Source organism: Eptesicus fuscus, chromosome 11 (genome assembly GCF_027574615.1).
Source record: "Eptesicus fuscus isolate TK198812 chromosome 11, DD_ASM_mEF_20220401, whole genome shotgun sequence".
NCBI classification, from domain to species: Eukaryota; Metazoa; Chordata; class Mammalia; order Chiroptera; family Vespertilionidae; genus Eptesicus; species Eptesicus fuscus.
The window spans coordinates 1,193,302-1,210,000 of record NC_072483.1 but is presented as its reverse complement, the minus strand read 5'-3'; the positions used below and the strand labels follow the sequence as shown (position 1 = coordinate 1,210,000).

The following is a 16,699-nucleotide window of genomic DNA, read 5'->3' as shown; positions in this document are numbered from 1 at the left end:
ACACACACACACACACACACACACACACACACGTCTGGGCCACGAGCTGACTCCATTCAGCCTTTCCGGAGTCTGTTCATTTCTCACCTGTTCACAAAGGTGGCCACGAGGTGCTAGAGAGCTGGGTCTATGCCAGGCCTGCCACCTCCAGCGCCATGAATTCGGGCAAGTGACAGGACTTCTGAGTGTCCCCCAAGCCGGGCGGGCGGCCAGGCCAGCTGCCGGTGGTTCCCGGCGCGACTGCCATTGCCTGGCACCCACGTGCGGGGACCTGAGGGCACATCCTCCCGGGCACGGGCACGGCTGTAAAGCCGCAGTTCCCTGACACAGGCCCCCAAGCAGGGCCTCCCAGCGGCGCCCCGGCGGGCGGGCGGGCGGTCGGTCGGTCGGTCGGGGAGGCTGCGGCATTGCCCGCGCCGCTCTGGGGCGCACTGCAGTGTCTCTGGGTGAAATGTCACAGCTGCCAACGGGGGCGCTGTCCTCCCGTGAGACCCAAGTCCACACCCTTGCGCAGCGCCGAGGGGCCGTCCCCCCATCCAGGGGCACCGCTGACGGGCCAGGTGGGCTTGGGCACCGGGAGCTGTTGGGCGGGAACAGTTTGTGTATCTGTGGGGCGGGCGGCCGGGCACCGAGGGCCAACAGGCAAATATTTGCAGTTACGGATTAACCAGAGCCTGGCTGTCATGGCGGCAGGAGGGCGGCCTTGCGGTCTCGCCACGGCCCACCCCAGTAAGTCCCCTTCCAGGCAAGTCTGTGCGTGGGCTGGAGGAGGGCGGACAGGGCTGAAGGAGGAGTCCCTGAGCCGGGTTGGAGAGTGGCTGCAGCTTGGGTGAAGGGAGATCAGGACTGGCACCGGCCAGGCCCGGGTCCTGGTTGGCAGGCCTCAGGCCGGGGCGCCCAGTGCCAGGGCCAAGTGGACATCAGCTGAGGGCCTGGGGGGCCGGGGCCAAGTGGACATCAGCTGAGGGCCTGGGGGGCCGGGGCCAAGTGGACATCAGCTGAGGGCCTGGGGGGCCGGGGCCAAGTGGACATCAGCTGAGGGCCTGGGGGGCCGGGGCCAAGTGGACATCAGCTGAGGGCCTGGGGGGCCGGGGCCAAGTGGACATCAGCTGAGGGCCTGGGGGGCCGGGGCCAGGCCAGAGGCAGCATGAGCCTGCCCCCTCCCTCCGCCCGCCCCGCGGGGCCTCTGGTTTAAACAGACGTCAGAACCAGCCTCCGGCCATGGAGGTGGGGTGGGCGCCAGCCAGCAGGGGCAGCCTGGGCAGGGCCTACCCCTTGGTCTCGGGGGCAGGCAGGGTTCCCTGGCTTCCAGCGGGCAGGGCTGCCCCTGTGCCCTGTGGGGCACCTAGAGGTTTGGGGCATGGGCTTTAAGTCCAAGCTCTGCCACCTCCCGATAGTTTTTAATACGTTGCTTTGCTCTTCTGAGCCTCGGTTTCCTCCTCCACAGGATGGAGGGACCACGTTAAACCTGCCCCGGGGGTGGCTGGGAGCCTTGGCTGAGGCAGGGCCAGCTGCAGTTTCCTAAGAGCTTTGTGTGATTCCCTCATTTAAGTCTCACAATAACCCTGTAAGGCAAAAGCACAGTTTTCTAACATTTTACAAATGACGAGAACGAGGCGTGGCCCGTTCGGCCCCTGCCCAGTGTTGCTGCCCTGGCGCTGGGACTGGCACCTCACGGGCGCAGTCTGACCTGGTGGCCTGCCCTCTGACCGGGACATCCTGCTCGGAAGACACCGCTGGTGTCTGATAGACGCGGGCTGTGACTCTTGGCCTGGCCAGTACGTCAGCAGAGGCCCACTCTGAACTTTCACCCCAGATAGGGAGGGCATGAGCCTTCTGGGGGTGCTGCCACGGTCTTCTGTGCGGAGTCCCCTTCCCGCCCCCTCTGTCCGCCTCAGAGCAGGCGGCATGCCCTTAGCCCCTACCGCAAGGTGTCGGGTGGTGTCCGCCTGGTGGCCGGGGGCCGCTCCTGCCCTGACAGTCAGCAGTGGGGCTCCGTGAGCGGGGCTGGGGGGCTGTGGGCTCAGACGTCCTCCTCAGACAGGTGTCAGCAGTTCCAGAATGTGGCGGCTGGCCAGCCTCTTCCTGCTCCTGGCCGGGGGACTGTCCGGCACACCCGTCACTCCTGGTAAGACCACCCCCTCGCCCCCCGGGCCCTGGGCCTGAGTCCTTCAGCCACCCCCTGAGCAGCAGGCAGGTGAGAGGGCGGCGGAGCTAGCTGCAGGGCAGAGTGCTGGGGGCCCAGGGAGCCCCAGGTCACGGGGTCACATCCTGGAGCTCCCTCCTCCACCTGGGGAGTGGTCACAGGTCTCCTGAGCTTCCCCCTTTGAGCTGGGAAAGCCCGAGGCCTGGCCTCGGCTCAGTCACACCGCCACCCGCCCACAGCCAACAGGAGCGGGCGGGGGCTGGGAGGCCTCGGGAAGAACGGGCTGCCTGGTCCTTGCATTTGTGCCTTTTTTTGGTTTTGTTAATCCTCACCCCAGGATATTTTTTCCACTAATTTTTTAGAGAGAGTGGAAGGGAGGGAGGGAGTAGGGGAGAGAGAGAGGGAGAGAGAGAGAAAAGTGAGAGAGACACGTCAATTGGTTCCTTCCACATGTGACCAGGAATCAAACCCAAGACCCTCTGGTGAACAGGCCGACACACTAACCACTGAGCACACTGGCCAGGGCTTTATGCCTCCCTTTGAGCTGCGTCTCTGCCTAGGGTGCCCTTCCCCTTCCCTCTCCCCCCGCCCCTCCCCTCCAGCTCCCGCCTCAGGCACTCCCTTCTCGCCTGCCTTTGCATTTTCTCTCAGCTTCTCTTCCACACGCCCCGCCTTGATCCCCCACCCCAGCTGCCCTGTCCCCAAGACAGAGCCCTCTGGGCGCCCCGGAGGCGGCGGTGGTCCTCACTGGTGACGGCCTGTCGCCCCCGGGGAGGAGCATGGGCAAAGCCCGAGGAGGTGGCGTCCAGACAGGGCTGCACAGGCGAGTTCCGAGAACGCAGACCGCAGACCGGTTTAACCGCGGCCTGTGGCCGTAGGTGCTCATTTCCGGGCCCTTTGGCCCAACACACTCAGACAGCCCCAATTTGGAAGGAAAACTGAGGTGCAGAGGGGAAGGATGCTGGCTCAGGGTCACACAGACCCCAGGTTGAGGTGCAAAGGGAGGTCTGAATGGTCAAGTCTCCAGTCCCCCAGCCTCCAGCCTCCTGTGCAAGAGGGGAAGACGAGAGGAGGGGAGAGTCTTCACCTGGAATCATAAGTCCCCCAGCTCACCCACTTGGGCCCCATCCCAGGCCCCGCCACCAAAGTGAGCCCAGACTCAGTGTTCTCCAGTGGTGAGCGCCCCTCCCCCCAAACCAGACTCACTGTTCTCCAGTGGTGAGCGCCCCTCCCCCCAAACCAGACTCAGTGTCCTCCAGTGGTGAGCACCCCCCAACCCCCAAAACCAGACTCAGTGTCCTCCAGTGGTGAGCGCCCCCCAACCCCCAAAACCAGACTCAGTGTTCTCCAGTGGTGAGCGCCCCCCAACCCCCCAAACCAGACTCAGTGTTCTCCAGTGGTGAGCGCACCCCAACCCCCCCAAACCAGACTCAGTGTTCTCCAGTGGTGAGCGCCCCTCCCCCCAACCCCCCAAACCAGACTCAGTGTTCTCCAGTGGTGAGCCCTCCCCAACCCCCCAAACCAGACTCAGTGTTCTCCAGTGGTGAGCGCCCCTCCCCCAACCCCCCAAACCAGACTCAGTGTTCTCCAGTGGTGAGCGCCCCCCAACCCCCCAAACCAGACTCAGTGTTCTCCAGTGGTGAGCGCCCCTCCAACAACCCCCCAAACCAGACTCAGTGTTCTCCAGTGGTGAGCACCCCTCCAACCCCCCCAAACCAGACTCAGTGTTCTCCAGTGGTGAGCGCCCCTCCAACCCCCCCAAACCAGACTCAGTGTTCTCCAGTGGTGAGCACCCCTCCACCCCCCCCAAACCAGACTCAGTGTTCTCCAGTGGTGAGCGCCCCCCCCCCCAAACCAGACTCAGTGTTCTCCAGTGGTGAGCGCCCCCCAAACCCCCCAAACCAGACTCAGTGTTCTCCAGTGGTGAGCGCCCCCCCAACCCCCCCAAACCAGACTCAGTGTTCTCCAGTGGTGAGCGCCCCTCCCCCCAAACCAGACTCAGTGTTCTCCAGTGGTGTGCACCCCCCAACCCCCCAAACCAGACTCAGTGTTCTCCAGTGGTGAGCGCCCCTCCCCCCAAACCAGACTCAGTGTTCTCCAGTGGTGAGCTCCCCCCACCCCCCAAACCAGACTCAGTGTTCTCCAGTGGTGAGCGCCCCCCAACCCCCCAAACCAGACTCAGTGTTCTCCAGTGGTGAGCGCCCCTCCCCCCAAACCAGACTCAGTGTTCTCCAGTGGTGAGCGCCCCTCCCCCCAAACCAGACTCAGTGTTCTCCAGTGGTGAGCGCCCCCCAACCCCCCAAACCAGACTCAGTGTTCTCCAGTGGTGAGCACCCCCCAACCCCCCCAAACCAGACTCAGTGTTCTCCAGTGGTGAGCGCCCCCCAAACCCCCCCAAACCAGACTCAGTGTTCTCCAGTGGTGAGCGCCCCTCCCCCCAAACCAGACTCAGTGTTCTCCAGTGGTGAGCACCCCTCCAACCCCCCCAAACCAGACTCAGTGTTCTCCAGTGGTGAGCACCCCTCCAACCCCCCCAAACCAGACTCAGTGTTCTCCAGTGGTGAGCACCCCCCAAACCCCCCAAACCAGACTCAGTGTTCTCCAGTGGTGAGCACCCCTCCAACCCCCCCAAACCAGACTCAGTGTTCTCCAGTGGTGAGCGCCCCTCCCCCCAACCCCCCAAACCAGACTCAGTGTTCTCCAGTGGTGAGCACCCCCCAAAACCCCCAAACCAGACTCAGTGTTCTCCAGTGGTGAGCGCCCCTCCAACCTCCCAAACCAGACTCAGTGTTCTCCAGTGGTGAGCGCCCCCCAAACCCCCAAACCAGACTCAGTGTTCTCCAGTGGTGAGCAACCCCCCAAACCCCCCAAACCAGACTCAGTGTTCTCCAGTGGTGAGCACCCCTCCCCCCAATCCCCCCAAACCAGACTCAGTTTTTTCCAGTGGTGAGCCCCCCCAACCCCCCAAACCAGACTCAGTGTTCTCCAGTGGTGAGCACCCCTCCCCCCAACCCCCCAAACCAGACTCAGTGTTCTCCAGTGGTGAGCGCCCCCCAAACCCCCAAACCAGACTCAGTGTTCTCCAGTGGTGAGCGCCCCTCCCCCCAACCCCCCAAACCAGACTCAGTTTTCTCCAGTGGTGAGCTCCCCCCAACCCCCAAACCAGACTCAGTGTTCTCCAGTGGTGAGCACCCCTCCCCCCAACCCCCCCAAACCAGACTCAGTGTTCTCCAGTGGTGAGCGCCCCTCCCCCAAACCCCCCAAACCAGACTCAGTGTTCTCCAGTGGTGAGCGCCCCTCCCCCCAACCCCCCAAACCAGACTCAGTGTTCTCCAGTGGTTAGCCCCCCCCAACCCCCCAAACCAGACTCAGTGTTCTCCAGTGGTGAGCACCCCTCCCCCCAACCCCCCAAACCAGACTCAGTGTTCTCCAGTGGTGAGCACCCCTCCCCCCAACCCCCCAAACCAGACTCAGTGTTCTCCAGTGGTGAGCACCCCTCCCCCCAACCCCCCCAAACCAGACTCAGTGTTCTCCAGTGGTGAGCGCCCCTCCCCCAAACCCCCCAAACCAGACTCAGTGTTCTCCAGTGGTGAGCCCCCCCAACCCCCCAAATCAGACTCAGTGTTCTCCAGTGGTGAGCACCCCCCCAACCCTTCAAACCAGACTCAGTGTTCTCCAGTGGTGAGCACCCCTCCCCCCAACCCCCCAAACCAGACTCAGTGTTCTCCAGTGGTGAGCGCCCCCCAACCCCCCCAAACCAGACTCAGTGTTCTCCAGTGGTGAGCACCCCTCCCCCCAACCCCCCAAACCAGACTCAGTGTTCTCCAGTGGTGAGCACCCCCCAACCCCCCAAATCAGACTCAGTGTTCTCCAGTGGTGAGCACCCCCCCAACCCCCCAAACCAGACTCAGTGTTCTCCAGTGGTGAGCACCCCTCCCCCCAACCCCCCAAACCAGACTCAGTGTTCTCCAGTGGTGAGCACCCCTCCCCCCAAACCCCCAAACCAGACTCAGTGTTCTCCAGTGGTGAGCGCCCCCCCAACCCCCAAACCAGACTCAGTGTTCTCCAGTGGTGAGCGCCCCTCCCCCCAACCCCCCAAACCAGACTCAGTGTTCTCCAGTGGTGAGCTCCCCCCAACCCCCAAACCAGACTCAGTGTTCTCCAGTGGTGAGCACCCCTCCCGCCAACCCCCCCAAACCAGACTCAGTGTTCTCCAGTGGTGAGCGCCCCTCCCCCAAACCCCCCAAACCAGACTCAGTGTTCTCCAGTGGTGAGCGCCCCTCCCCCAACCCCCCAAACCAGACTCAGTGTTCTCCAGTGGTTAGCCCCCCCAACCCCTCAAACCAGACTCAGTGTTCTCCAGTGGTGAGCACCCCTCCCCCCAACCCCCCAAACCAGACTCAGTGTTCTCCAGTGGTGAGCACCCCTCCCCCCAACCCCCCAAACCAGACTCAGTGTTCTCCAGTGGTGAGCACCCCTCCCCCCAACCCCCCAAACCAGACTCAGTGTTCTCCAGTGGTGAGCGCCCCCCCAACCCCCCCCAAACCAGACTCAGTGTTCTCCAGTGGTGAGCACCCCTCCCCCCAACCCCCCAAACCAGACTCAGTGTTCTCCAGTGGTGAGCCCCCCCCAACCCCCCAAATCAGACTCAGTGTTCTCCAGTGGTGAGCACCCCCCCAACCCCCCAAACCAGACTCAGTGTTCTCCAGTGGTGAGCACCCCTCCCCCCAACCCCCCAAACCAGACTCAGTGTTCTCCAGTGGTGAGCACCCCTCCCCTCAACCCCCCAAACCAGACTCAGTGTTCTCCAGTGGTGAGCACCCCTCCCCCCACCCCCCAAACCACACTCAGTGTTCTCCAGTGGTGAGCGCCCCCCAACCCCCCAAACCAGACTCAGTGTTCTCCAGTGGTGAGCACCCCTCCCCCCAACCCCCCCAAACCAGACTCAGTGTTCTCCAGTGGTGAGCGCCCCCCCAACCCCCCCAACCAGACTCAGTGTTCTCCAGTGGTGAGCACCCCCCCAACCCCCCAAACCAGACTCAGTGTTCTCCAGTGGTGAGCGGGCCCACCAGGTGCTGCGGATCCGCAAGCGCGCCAACTCCTTCCTGGAGGAGCTCCGGGCCGGCAACCTGGAGCGTGAGTGCATGGAGGAGGCCTGCGACCTGGAGGAGGCCCAGGAGGTGTTCCAAAACGTGGATGACACGGTAAGGACACCTGCTGGACAAGGCGAGCGGAGTGCTGGTGGCTGGTGGGGCCTGGAGGAGCAGGCGGGCTGGGCGGCTGTGGGCACCGGCCCCCCACCCGTGGGGCTGGGGCCTGGAATGAAGTTCGCTGGCACTCGGGGTCAGTGGCTCCAGGAGAAAGGATATCGGGGCAGCCGAGGCCTGGGGTGCCCACACCGTCCTCTGTGGGTGTCGCCCACGCCTGCAGCCCGCCGCCTCTCCCTCCCTGTTCTCTCGGTGCCCAGCAGGCCACCCTCTGTCCTCTCACCCACAGCCTGCTGGCCAGGATGTGTGGCCCGCGTGATGTCTGTCCACAGTCTAGCTCTGTGCCTCAGCTTCGTTCTCAGGCCAGAACCTGCTTGCTCCAGGCTCGTGTCCTCTGGCCCCGAGGAGGGCGGCGGACTTGGCTTTCTGACACAAGTCCCAGAAGCCTCCACCCCAAGCGCCGCCTGCAGTGGTGCCCCCCCGCTGAGGGCACCTCCGGTGCAGGACTCCAGGCCGAGGGCGGCTGGTCTGCTCCCTCCTTGCCCTCCGCTGCCTCTTCCCAGGCGGCCTCCTCAGCAGACGCCACATGGCAGGCTGCAGGCCGCACGTCCCCGGTGGCCCCTCACCCCAGTCTCTGGGCGGCGGGCGGCGCCCATGCTGCAGGAGGGTGTGCGGCCCGGCAGCGGCGGCAGCGACTTGTTAGAAAAGCAGCCACTGCCAGCCGTGGGGGCGATGCAGGGGCACACTGGCTGTGTGTGTGTGGGGGGGGCGATGCAGGGGCACACTGGCTGTGTGTGTGTGGGGGGGGCGATGCAGGGGCACACTGGCTGTGTGTGTGTGTGTGTGGGGGGTGATGCAGGGGCACACTGGCTGTGTGTGTGTGTGTCGGGGGGGGCGATGCAGGGGCACACTGGCTGTGTGTGTGTGGGGGGGCGATGCAGGGGCACACTGGCTGTGTGTGTGTGTGTGGGGGCGATGCAGGGGCACACTGGCTGTGTGTGTGTGTGTGTGTGTGTGTGTCGGGGGGGGGCGATGCAGGGGCACACTGGCTGTGTGTGTGTGGGGGGGGGCGATGCAGGGGCACACTGGCTGTGTGTGTGTGTGTGGGGGGGCGATGCAGGGGCACACTGGCTGTGTGTGTGTGTGTGGGGGCGATGCAGGGGCACACTGGCTGTGTGTGTGTGTGTGGGGGGGGGGGGCGATGCAGGGGCACACTGGCTGTGTGTGTGTGTGTGGGGGCGATGCAGGGGCACACTGGCTGTGTGTGTGTGTGTGGGGGGGCGATACAGGGGCACACGGGCTGTGTGTGTGTGTGTGTGTGTGTGTGTGTGTGTGTCGGGGGGGCGCTGCAGGGGCACACGGGCTGTGTGTGTGTGTGGGGGGGCGCTGCAGGGGCACACGGGCTGTGTGTGTGTGTGGGGGGGGGCGCTGCAGGGGCACACTGGCTGTGTGTGTGTGTGGGGGGGGGCGCTGCAGGGGTACACTGGCTGTGTGTGTGTGTGGGGGGCGATGCAGGGGCACACTGGCTGTGTGTGTGTGTGTGTGGGGGGGGCGATGCAGGGGCACACTGGCTGTGTGTGTGTGTCGGGGGGGGGGCGATGCAGGGGCACACTGGCTGTGTGTGTGTGTGTGGGGGGGGCGGCGATGCAGGGGCACACTGGCTGTGTGTGTGTGTGTGTGTGTGTGGGGGGGGGGCGGCGATGCAGGGGTACACTGGCTGTGTGTGTGTGTGTGTGTGTGTGTCGGGGGGGGCGCTGCAGGGGTACACTGGCTGTGTGTGTGTGTGTGTGTGGGGGGGGGGGGCGGCGATGCAGGGGCACACTGGCTGTGTGTGTGTGTGTGTGTGTGTGTGTCGGGGGGGGGCGCTGCAGGGGTACACTGGCTGTGTGTGTGTGTGGGGGGGCGATGCAGGGGCACACTGGCTGTGTGTGTGTGTGGGGGGGGCGATGCAGGGGCACACTGGCTGTGTGTGTGTGTGGGGGGGCGATGCAGGGGCACACTGGCTGTGTGTGTGTGTGGGGGGGCGATGCAGGGGCACACTGGCTGTGTGTGTGTGTGTGGGGGGGCGATGCAGGGGCACACTGGCTGTGTGTGTGTGGGGGGGGGGCGATGCAGGGGCACACTGGCTGTGTGTGTGTGTGTGTGTTGGGGGGGCGCTGCAGGGGCACACGGGCTGTGTGTGTGTGTGGGGGGGCGCTGCAGGGGCACACGGGCTGTGTGTGTGTGTGTGGGGGGGGGGCGCTGCAGGGGCACACTGGCTGTGTGTGTGTGTGGGGGGCGATGCAGGGGCACACTGGCTGTGTGTGTGTGGGGGGGGGGCGATGCAGGGGCACACTGGCTGTGTGTGTGTGTCGGGGGGGGGCGATGCAGGGGCACACTGGCTGTGTGTGTGTGTGTGTGTGGGGCGGCGATGCAGGGGTACACTGGCTGTGTGTGTGTGTGTGTGTGTGTGTGTGTCGGGGGGGGCGCTGCAGGGGTACACTGGCTGTGTGTGTGTGTGTGTGTGTGTGTGTGTGTCGGGGGGGGCGCTGCAGGGGCACACGGGCTGTGTGTGTGTGTGTGTGTGTGTGTGTGTGTGTGTCGGGGGGGGGCGATGCAGGGGCACACTGGCTGTGTGTGTGTGTGTGGGGGGGGCGGGGGGGGGGCGATGCCGGAGGGCTGCAGAACAGCCAGGGGAGCGAGGCAGGCTGGGAGCGGGCAGAGCATCCGGCCCTTTCGCTGAGGCGCTGTGTCAGCAGATGGTCCAGGGGGCGGGCGTCCAGGCGCAGGGCCAGCCGGGGGCCAGGAGAGCGGGCCTTCTCTGGGTGCAGCATCCCCGGGCTGGTGACAGGCAGGGCTGACCCCCCTGTCCGGAAGCCCGTCTCCCCTGCCCGCTAGGGGCTGCCGCGCCCCACCTGAACCAGACCGGAGGCGCCCGCGGGCTCCCCACACACACAGCGGCTGGCGCCCTGATGCGCACCTCTCTCTCCACAGCTGGCCTTCTGGTCCAAGTACCTCGGTGAGTGCTCCAGGCTCCTGCTGGGGGCCCGTGCCCCGGCCTCTCGGCTGCCGTGGGGCAGGGACGGGGTTGGTGGCACCAGTGCCATCTCCCAAACCCCATGTCGCAGACGGGGACCAGTGCACGGTCCGGCCGCCGGAGGAGCACCCCTGCGACAGCCCCTGCTGCAGCCACGGCACGTGCATCGACGGCATCGGTGACTTCCGCTGCGACTGTGACCAGGGCTGGGAGGGCCGCTTCTGCAGGAACGGTGAGGTGCTCACCAGGTGGGGGGCACAAAGCTGGGGAGCACCATGTGGGGGCAGGAGGAGGCGGGAACACCATGTGGGGGCACAAAGCTGGGGAGCACCATGTGGGGGCGGGAGGAGGCGGGAGCACCATGTGGGGGGCAGGAGGAGGCGGGAGCTCCAAGTGGGGGCGGGGAGGAGGCGGGAGCACCATGTGGGGGCGGGGAGGAGGCGGGAGCACCATGTGGGGGGCAGGAGGAGGCGGGGGCACCATGTGGGGGTGGGAGGAGGCGGGGGCACCATGTGGGGGCGGGGAGGAGGCGGGAGCACCATGTGGGGGGCAGGAGGAGGCGGGGGCACCATGTGGGGGTGGGAGGAGGCGGGGGGCACCATGTGGGGGCGGGGAGGAGGCGGGAGCACCATGTGGGGGGCAGGAGGAGGCGGGGGCACCATGTGGGGGCGGGAGGAGGCGGGGGCACCATGTGGGGGCGGGGAGGAGGCGGGAGCACCATGTGGGGGGCAGGAGGAGGCGGGGGCACCATGTGGGGGTGGGAGGAGGCGGGGGCACTATGTAGGGGGGCAGGGAGGAGGCGGGAGCACCATGTGGGGGGCGGGAGGAGGCGGGAGCACCATGTGGGGGCGGGGAGGAGGCGGGAGCACCATGTGGGGGGCAGGGAGGAGGCGGGAGCACCATGTGGGGGGCGGGAGGAGGCGGGAGCACCATGTGGGGCCAGGGAGGAGGCGGGGACACCATGTGGGGGCAGGAGGAGGCGGGAGCACCATGTGGGGGGCAGGGAGGAGGCGGGAGCACCATGTGGGGGGCAGGAGGAGGCGGGAGCTCCAAGTGGGGGCGGGGAGGAGGCGGGAGCACCATGTGGGGGCGGGGAGGAGGCGGGAGCACCATGTGGGGGCGGGGAGGAGGCGGGAGCTCCAAGTGGGGGCGGGGAGGAGGCGGGAGCACCATGTGGGGGGCGGGGGCACCATGTGGGGGGCGGGGAGGAGGTGGGAGCACCATGTGGGGGCGGGGAGGAGGCGGGAGCACCATGTGGGGGCGGGGAGGAGGTGGGAGCGCCATGTGGGGGGCGGGGAGGAGGCGGGAGCACCATGTGGGGGGCAGGAGGAGGCGGGAGCTCCAAGTGGGGGCGGGGAGGAGGTGGGAGCACCATGTGGGGGGCGGGGAGGAGGCGGGAGCACCATGTGGGGGGCGGGAGGAGGCGGGGGCACCATGTGGGGGGCGGGAGGAGGCGGGGGCACCATGTGGGGGGCGGGAGGAGGCGGGGGCACCATGTGGGGGGGCAGGGAGGAGGCGGGAGCACCATGTGGGGGGCGGGAGGAGGCGGGAGCGCCATGTGGGGGGCGGGGAGGAGGCGGGAGCACCATGTGGGGGCGGGAGGAGGCGGGAGCACCATGTGGGGGCGGGAGGAGGCGGGAGCACTATGTGGGGGCGGGAGGAGGCGGGAGCACTATGTGGGGGCGGGAGGAGGCGGGAGCACTATGTGGGGGCGGGAGGAGGCGGGAGCACTATGTGGGGGCGGGAGGAGGCGGGAGCACTATGTGGGGGGGCGGGGAGGAGGCGGGGCACCATGTGGGGGGCGGGGAGGAGGCGGGGCACCATGTGGGGGGCGGGGAGGAGGCGGGGCACCATGTGGGGGGCGGGAGGAGGCGGGAGCACCATGTGGGGGGCGGGGAGGAGGCGGGGCACCATGTGGGGGGCGGGGAGGAGGCGGGGCACCATGTGGGGGGCGGGAGGAGGCGGGGCACCATGTGGGGGGCGGGGAGGAGGCGGGAACACCATGTGGGGGGCGGGGAGGAGGCGGGAGCACTATGTGGGGGCGGGAGGAGGCGGGAGCACTATGTGGGGGCGGGAGGAGGCGGGAGCACCATGTGGGGGCGGGGAGGAGGTGGGAGCACCATGTGGGGGGCGGGGAGGAGGCGGGAGCACCATGTGGGGGCGGGGAGGAGGCGGGAGCTCCAAGTGGGGCTCCGTGGTCGGGCTGCCTGCCAGCGCCCCAACGTGCCCTGTCCGGCGCCCCAGAAGTGCGCTTCTCCAACTGCTCGCTGGACAACGGGGGCTGCGCGCACTACTGCCTGGAGGAGGCGGGCCGGCGCCGCTGTAGCTGTGCCCCCGGCTACCGGCTGGGGGACGACCACCGGCAGTGCGTGCCCACAGGTGAGCCCGGCTGGGCGAGGCGCTGGGGTCAGGGCGGGCCGGCGTGGGCCAGGAACCGCGCCGAGACCCACAGAAGGGAGCCCCCAACCCGGAGCCACCGGGCGCAGTGAGCCCACGAGGAGGCTGTGCCCTCCCAGCTGCCTGCCTCCTTGTTTCCTCCCGTGGGCCTTGCGCGGGCGACCCTGCTCAGCGTGCAGACAGCACCTGGCATCTGAGCCCGGAGGTAGCTCATCTCCCAAACCTGAACCACCGGGGTGGGGGTGAGGGGGAGCCAGGAACCCGGTCCTGCCTTCCTCCCTGTCTTCTCTCTCTGTACGCACTAAGCCCGTGACTGTCAGCGGGCTGGCCCCGGCCCTTCCAGCCACGGCCCCGGGCCTGTGCACCTCCAGGCACAGCTCTTGGGGGCCTCTCTGATGGTGGCACCTCCTAGTCTCAGCTCTCTTCCTCTCAAAGATCTATTTTATTGTCTCTTCTGTTGTCCATTTCTTCGACAACGTTCTTTCAGGGAACGTTCCACAGCTTTATATTCCAATCCTTTTGCTGAAAAAAATCAATAGTTCTACCCTAGCCAGTTTGGCTCAGTGGAGAGAGCACCGGCCTGCGGACCAACAGGCCCCGGGTTCGATTCTGGCCAAGGGCACGTACCTTGGTTGCAGGCTCCTCCCCGGCCGGGGCCCTGGTCCATCGATGTGTTTCTCTCACATCGATGTTTCTCTCTCTCCCTCTCTCTTCCACTCTCTAAAATCAATGGGAAAACATCCTCGAGTGAGGACTAACAAACAAGTCAATAGCAATAGAAAGTCAGCAGTTCTAACTGTGCTCTGAGGTGATTACATGTCTGCGGGGGTGGCACAGCAGTCCTGGCACCTGCTTGCAGGCTCCCTGGGGACCCTCCGAGGGCCCAGGCCTGGCACAGCCCCTGCCGCACCCCAGGCTTCACTCCCGCTCCCTCCGCAGGCAGGTGTGTCACCCTGTCTGTGCTGCACCCGGCGCCCCAGGCCCCGCCCGGCCCTCTGCGCGGAAGGTGTGCCCGCGGGTGGGCCGTCCCGCCCGGGCCCGGCGTCCCTGTCACTGACGCGTGTGCTTCCTCAGCTGCCGCTGCTCCCCTCCAGCCCCTGTTGCTCTCCGTCCCGCCTGGGGTCCCCACCGCTGCGCCCCTCCACTCTGCCAGGCGCCTGCTTCTCCACGGGGCGCCTCGCTTTGGGGCTCTCCGAGAACGCCACCTCCTCCTCTCACAATGTGGGGCCCGTGAGGAGCTTGGCAGCACCCCTTCCTGTGTACCTCAGGGTCGCTCCCCACAGCCCGGGGTGGGGGGGAGGGGGGACTGAGCCCCGAGAGTTACCCTCCCCCAGGACACAGGGCGAGGTGGTAATCGGCTGGGCTGCCTCTTGTTCGTTGACTGACTGACCCGAGAGGGGGACAAGGACGGGGCACTGGGGGGGGGGGGTGCCGGGCAGGCCCTCACCAGCTCCCCCACTCCAGTGAGCTTCCCCTGTGGAAGGCCGTGGAGCCCCGCGGAGAAGAAGGGCGCCGCCCTGAAGTGCTGCGCGGACCCGGCCGGCCAAGTGGACCCGCGGCTGGTCAACGGGAAGCTGACCCTGCAGGGCGAGAGCCCCTGGCAGGTGAGGGGGCACAGAAAAGGGAGGTGCTGCCTGTGCTGGGGGGCGAGGGGGGCGAGTGCTAAAGGCACCAAAAGAGGAGCGAACAGGCCGACTCTGACCTGCGCAGAAACGGAAAGTGCCAGAACAGGGCCGGGCGCCGGGGGCCTGGGTGTGTGCGGACGGCGCCTGCCCCTCCCTTCCAGGTGCTCCTGCTGGACTCGAAGAAGAAGCTGGCCTGCGGGGCGGTGCTGGTGCACCCCGCCTGGGTGCTGACGGCCGCCCACTGCATGGAGCCCTCCAGGAAGCTCACCGTCCGGCTTGGTGCGGGCTGGGGCCCGGGGGTTGGGGGGATGGGGGGCAGACAGGTGTGGGGACCCTGTCCCCAGGGGGTGTGAGCTCTACGGAAGGCGTTGGTCAGAGGCCTGCCTGCGCCCAGCCTCCTTCCTGTGGGGGCTGCAGGCAGGGATGCCCGGCAGCATCAGGTAGGGTTCCCTGTGCCCCTCCCTCGGGCCCAGGTGCCAACTCACAGTGTTTGCGTGTGAGGCTCAGACACGCGCCTGCCTCCCCGCACAGCCCCCGGGCACCCTGCCTGGCCTCGGGGCCGCGCTCTCACCTGGTCATCTCCACAGCAGCCAGCGGCTCCCCTGCCACCTGCGGGGCCCCCAAGCCTCGCCCCACTCTATACCAGCTTCTGGAGGGGTGCTTACTCCATTCTCAGCAAAAGAGACGGAAAAGCTGTGCTGCCCAAGAGCAGATTCGCATTCCGGCGGTCAGCGGCCGCAGACCCGTGGGCCTGCCGCCAGGGGCTCGGCTGGCCATCCCCAGGCGTCCCCGGCCTTGCAGGCCCCGTAGCCGGGCCTGAGCGGACCTGGCTCCGGTGTGGCCCAGACCTCGCTTCCCTGCAGATCCGACCCCCTGGGTCCTCCGCTCGGGGCCCCGCTGCTCCCGCCTGCCCCCACCATGGCAGGCCCCTGCCCGGGCCCGGGCTGGCACTGCCGCCCCTCTTCTCCCGCGGCTCTGTCTGGGAGTCTGAACCTCAGACCAGCATCCTGCCCCTTCACGACAGACGCCACGGCTGCTGTCCTTCATAGGGAACGAGGGCCCCGGTGCGCGGTGACACGCGGGCTGAGGACCACGGCGCCCTCCACCGGGCCCGCCCCGGCCCCCCCTGACCGCCCCTCTGCCCGCAGGGGAGTATGACCTGCGGCGCCGGGAGAAGGGGGAGGTGGACCTGGACATCAAGGAGGTCCTCGTCCACCCCAACTACAGCAGGAGGACCACGGACAACGACATCGCCCTGCTCCGCCTGGCGCAGCCCGCCTCCCTCTCGCAGACCATCGTGCCCATCTGCCTCCCGGACTGCGGCCTCGCCGAGCGCGAGCTGGCCCAGGTCGGCCGGGAGACGGTGGTGACGGGCTGGGGCTTCCGCAGCGAGACCAAGAGGAACCGCACCTCCATCCTCAGCTTCATCAGGGTCCCGGTGGCCCCTCACAACGAGTGCGCCCAGGTCATGCACAACGAGGTCTCGGAGAACATGCTGTGCGCGGGCATCCTCGGGGACCCGCGGGACGCCTGCGAGGGCGACAGTGGGGGGCCCATGGTCGCCTCCTTCCGTGGCACCTGGTTCCTCGTGGGCCTGGTGAGCTGGGGCGAGGGCTGCGGGCGCCTCCACAACTATGGCGTTTACACCAAAGTCAGCCGCTACCTCGACTGGATCCACGGCCACATCAGAGCCCCGGCGGCCCCCCCAGGCAGCCCGGGGCCCTAGCCGCCCCCCAGGCCCCGAGGCTGGGCACTGGCTGTGCATGGCAACGTGTGGGTATTAAAGGGGCCTGCAAAAGCACCCGCTGCTGTGCTGTCTCCTCTCTCCTCGGGCCGAGTCGGGGGAGGAGTGTTTACTGAGGCGTCCGGAGCGGCTCTAGTTCAGCACCACAGCAACCCCGTGGCGGGAGGAGCCCCTCTAGGTTCTGTGGGGCCTGAAGCTGGTCACATCTGGGGCTCTCTGTATGAAAAAGAACACAAAACATGACTTCCAAACCGCGGGAGCCTCCCCGGGCCGGGGTGGGCCTGTGCAGGTCAGGGCTCTAACTCAGAGCGCGGGAGCGCACGGTTCCGGCAGGTTTGCGCGGAGCCAGGATTCACATCCAGGTCTGTGTCCCACACCAGGGCTCCTGTCACTGGTCCCGAGACAGAGATCCAGTGCCGCGCCTGTGCGAGGGGGCCTCGCCGGCCCCACAGGGCCCTGCCCCTGCAGGGCGCCCCCGCGGGGGCCTGGAGCTGTCAGTTGGACCAGGAGCGTCTCGCAGTGCGGTGGGGAAGCCGCTGGAGACCGTCCGAGAGCCACAGGCTG

At 67.2% G+C, this 16,699-nt stretch overlaps 1 protein-coding gene across 4 annotated transcripts; it reads left to right on the top strand.

Moving 5' to 3' along the window:
• Positions 1–683: 683 nt before the first annotated feature.
• Positions 684–16,135, top strand: PROC (protein C, inactivator of coagulation factors Va and VIIIa). Of its 4 annotated transcripts, XM_054723320.1 has the most exons (9): positions 684–729; positions 2,045–2,128; positions 7,184–7,350; positions 10,327–10,351; positions 10,461–10,601; positions 12,614–12,748; positions 14,231–14,370; positions 14,553–14,670; positions 15,540–16,135. In XM_054723320.1, exons 1-9 carry the CDS (start codon positions 684–686, stop codon positions 16,115–16,117), a joined length of 1,434 nt encoding a protein of 477 aa, XP_054579295.1. In that variant the 3' UTR covers positions 16,118–16,135. The 4 variants fall into 4 exon arrangements, with proteins under 4 accessions (XP_054579295.1, XP_054579297.1, XP_054579296.1 ...); XM_054723322.1 differs by lacking the exon at positions 2,045–2,128; XM_054723321.1 differs by lacking the exon at positions 684–729 and having other exon boundaries at positions 2,062–2,128; positions 7,190–7,350.
• Positions 16,136–16,699: the final 564 nt, after the last annotated feature.

Excerpts from the sequence above, each read along its gene's own strand:
- PROC (XM_054723320.1), top strand. The coding sequence starts at position 684 with ATGGCGGCAGGAGGGCGGCCTTGCGGTCTCGCCACGGCCCACCCCA. Across the intron at positions 2,129-7,183 it reads CGGCACACCCGTCACTCCTG|ACTCAGTGTTCTCCAGTGGT; the intron begins GTAAGACCACCC and ends CCCCCAAACCAG. Across the intron at positions 14,371-14,552 it reads AGGGCGAGAGCCCCTGGCAG|GTGCTCCTGCTGGACTCGAA; the intron begins GTGAGGGGGCAC and ends CCTCCCTTCCAG.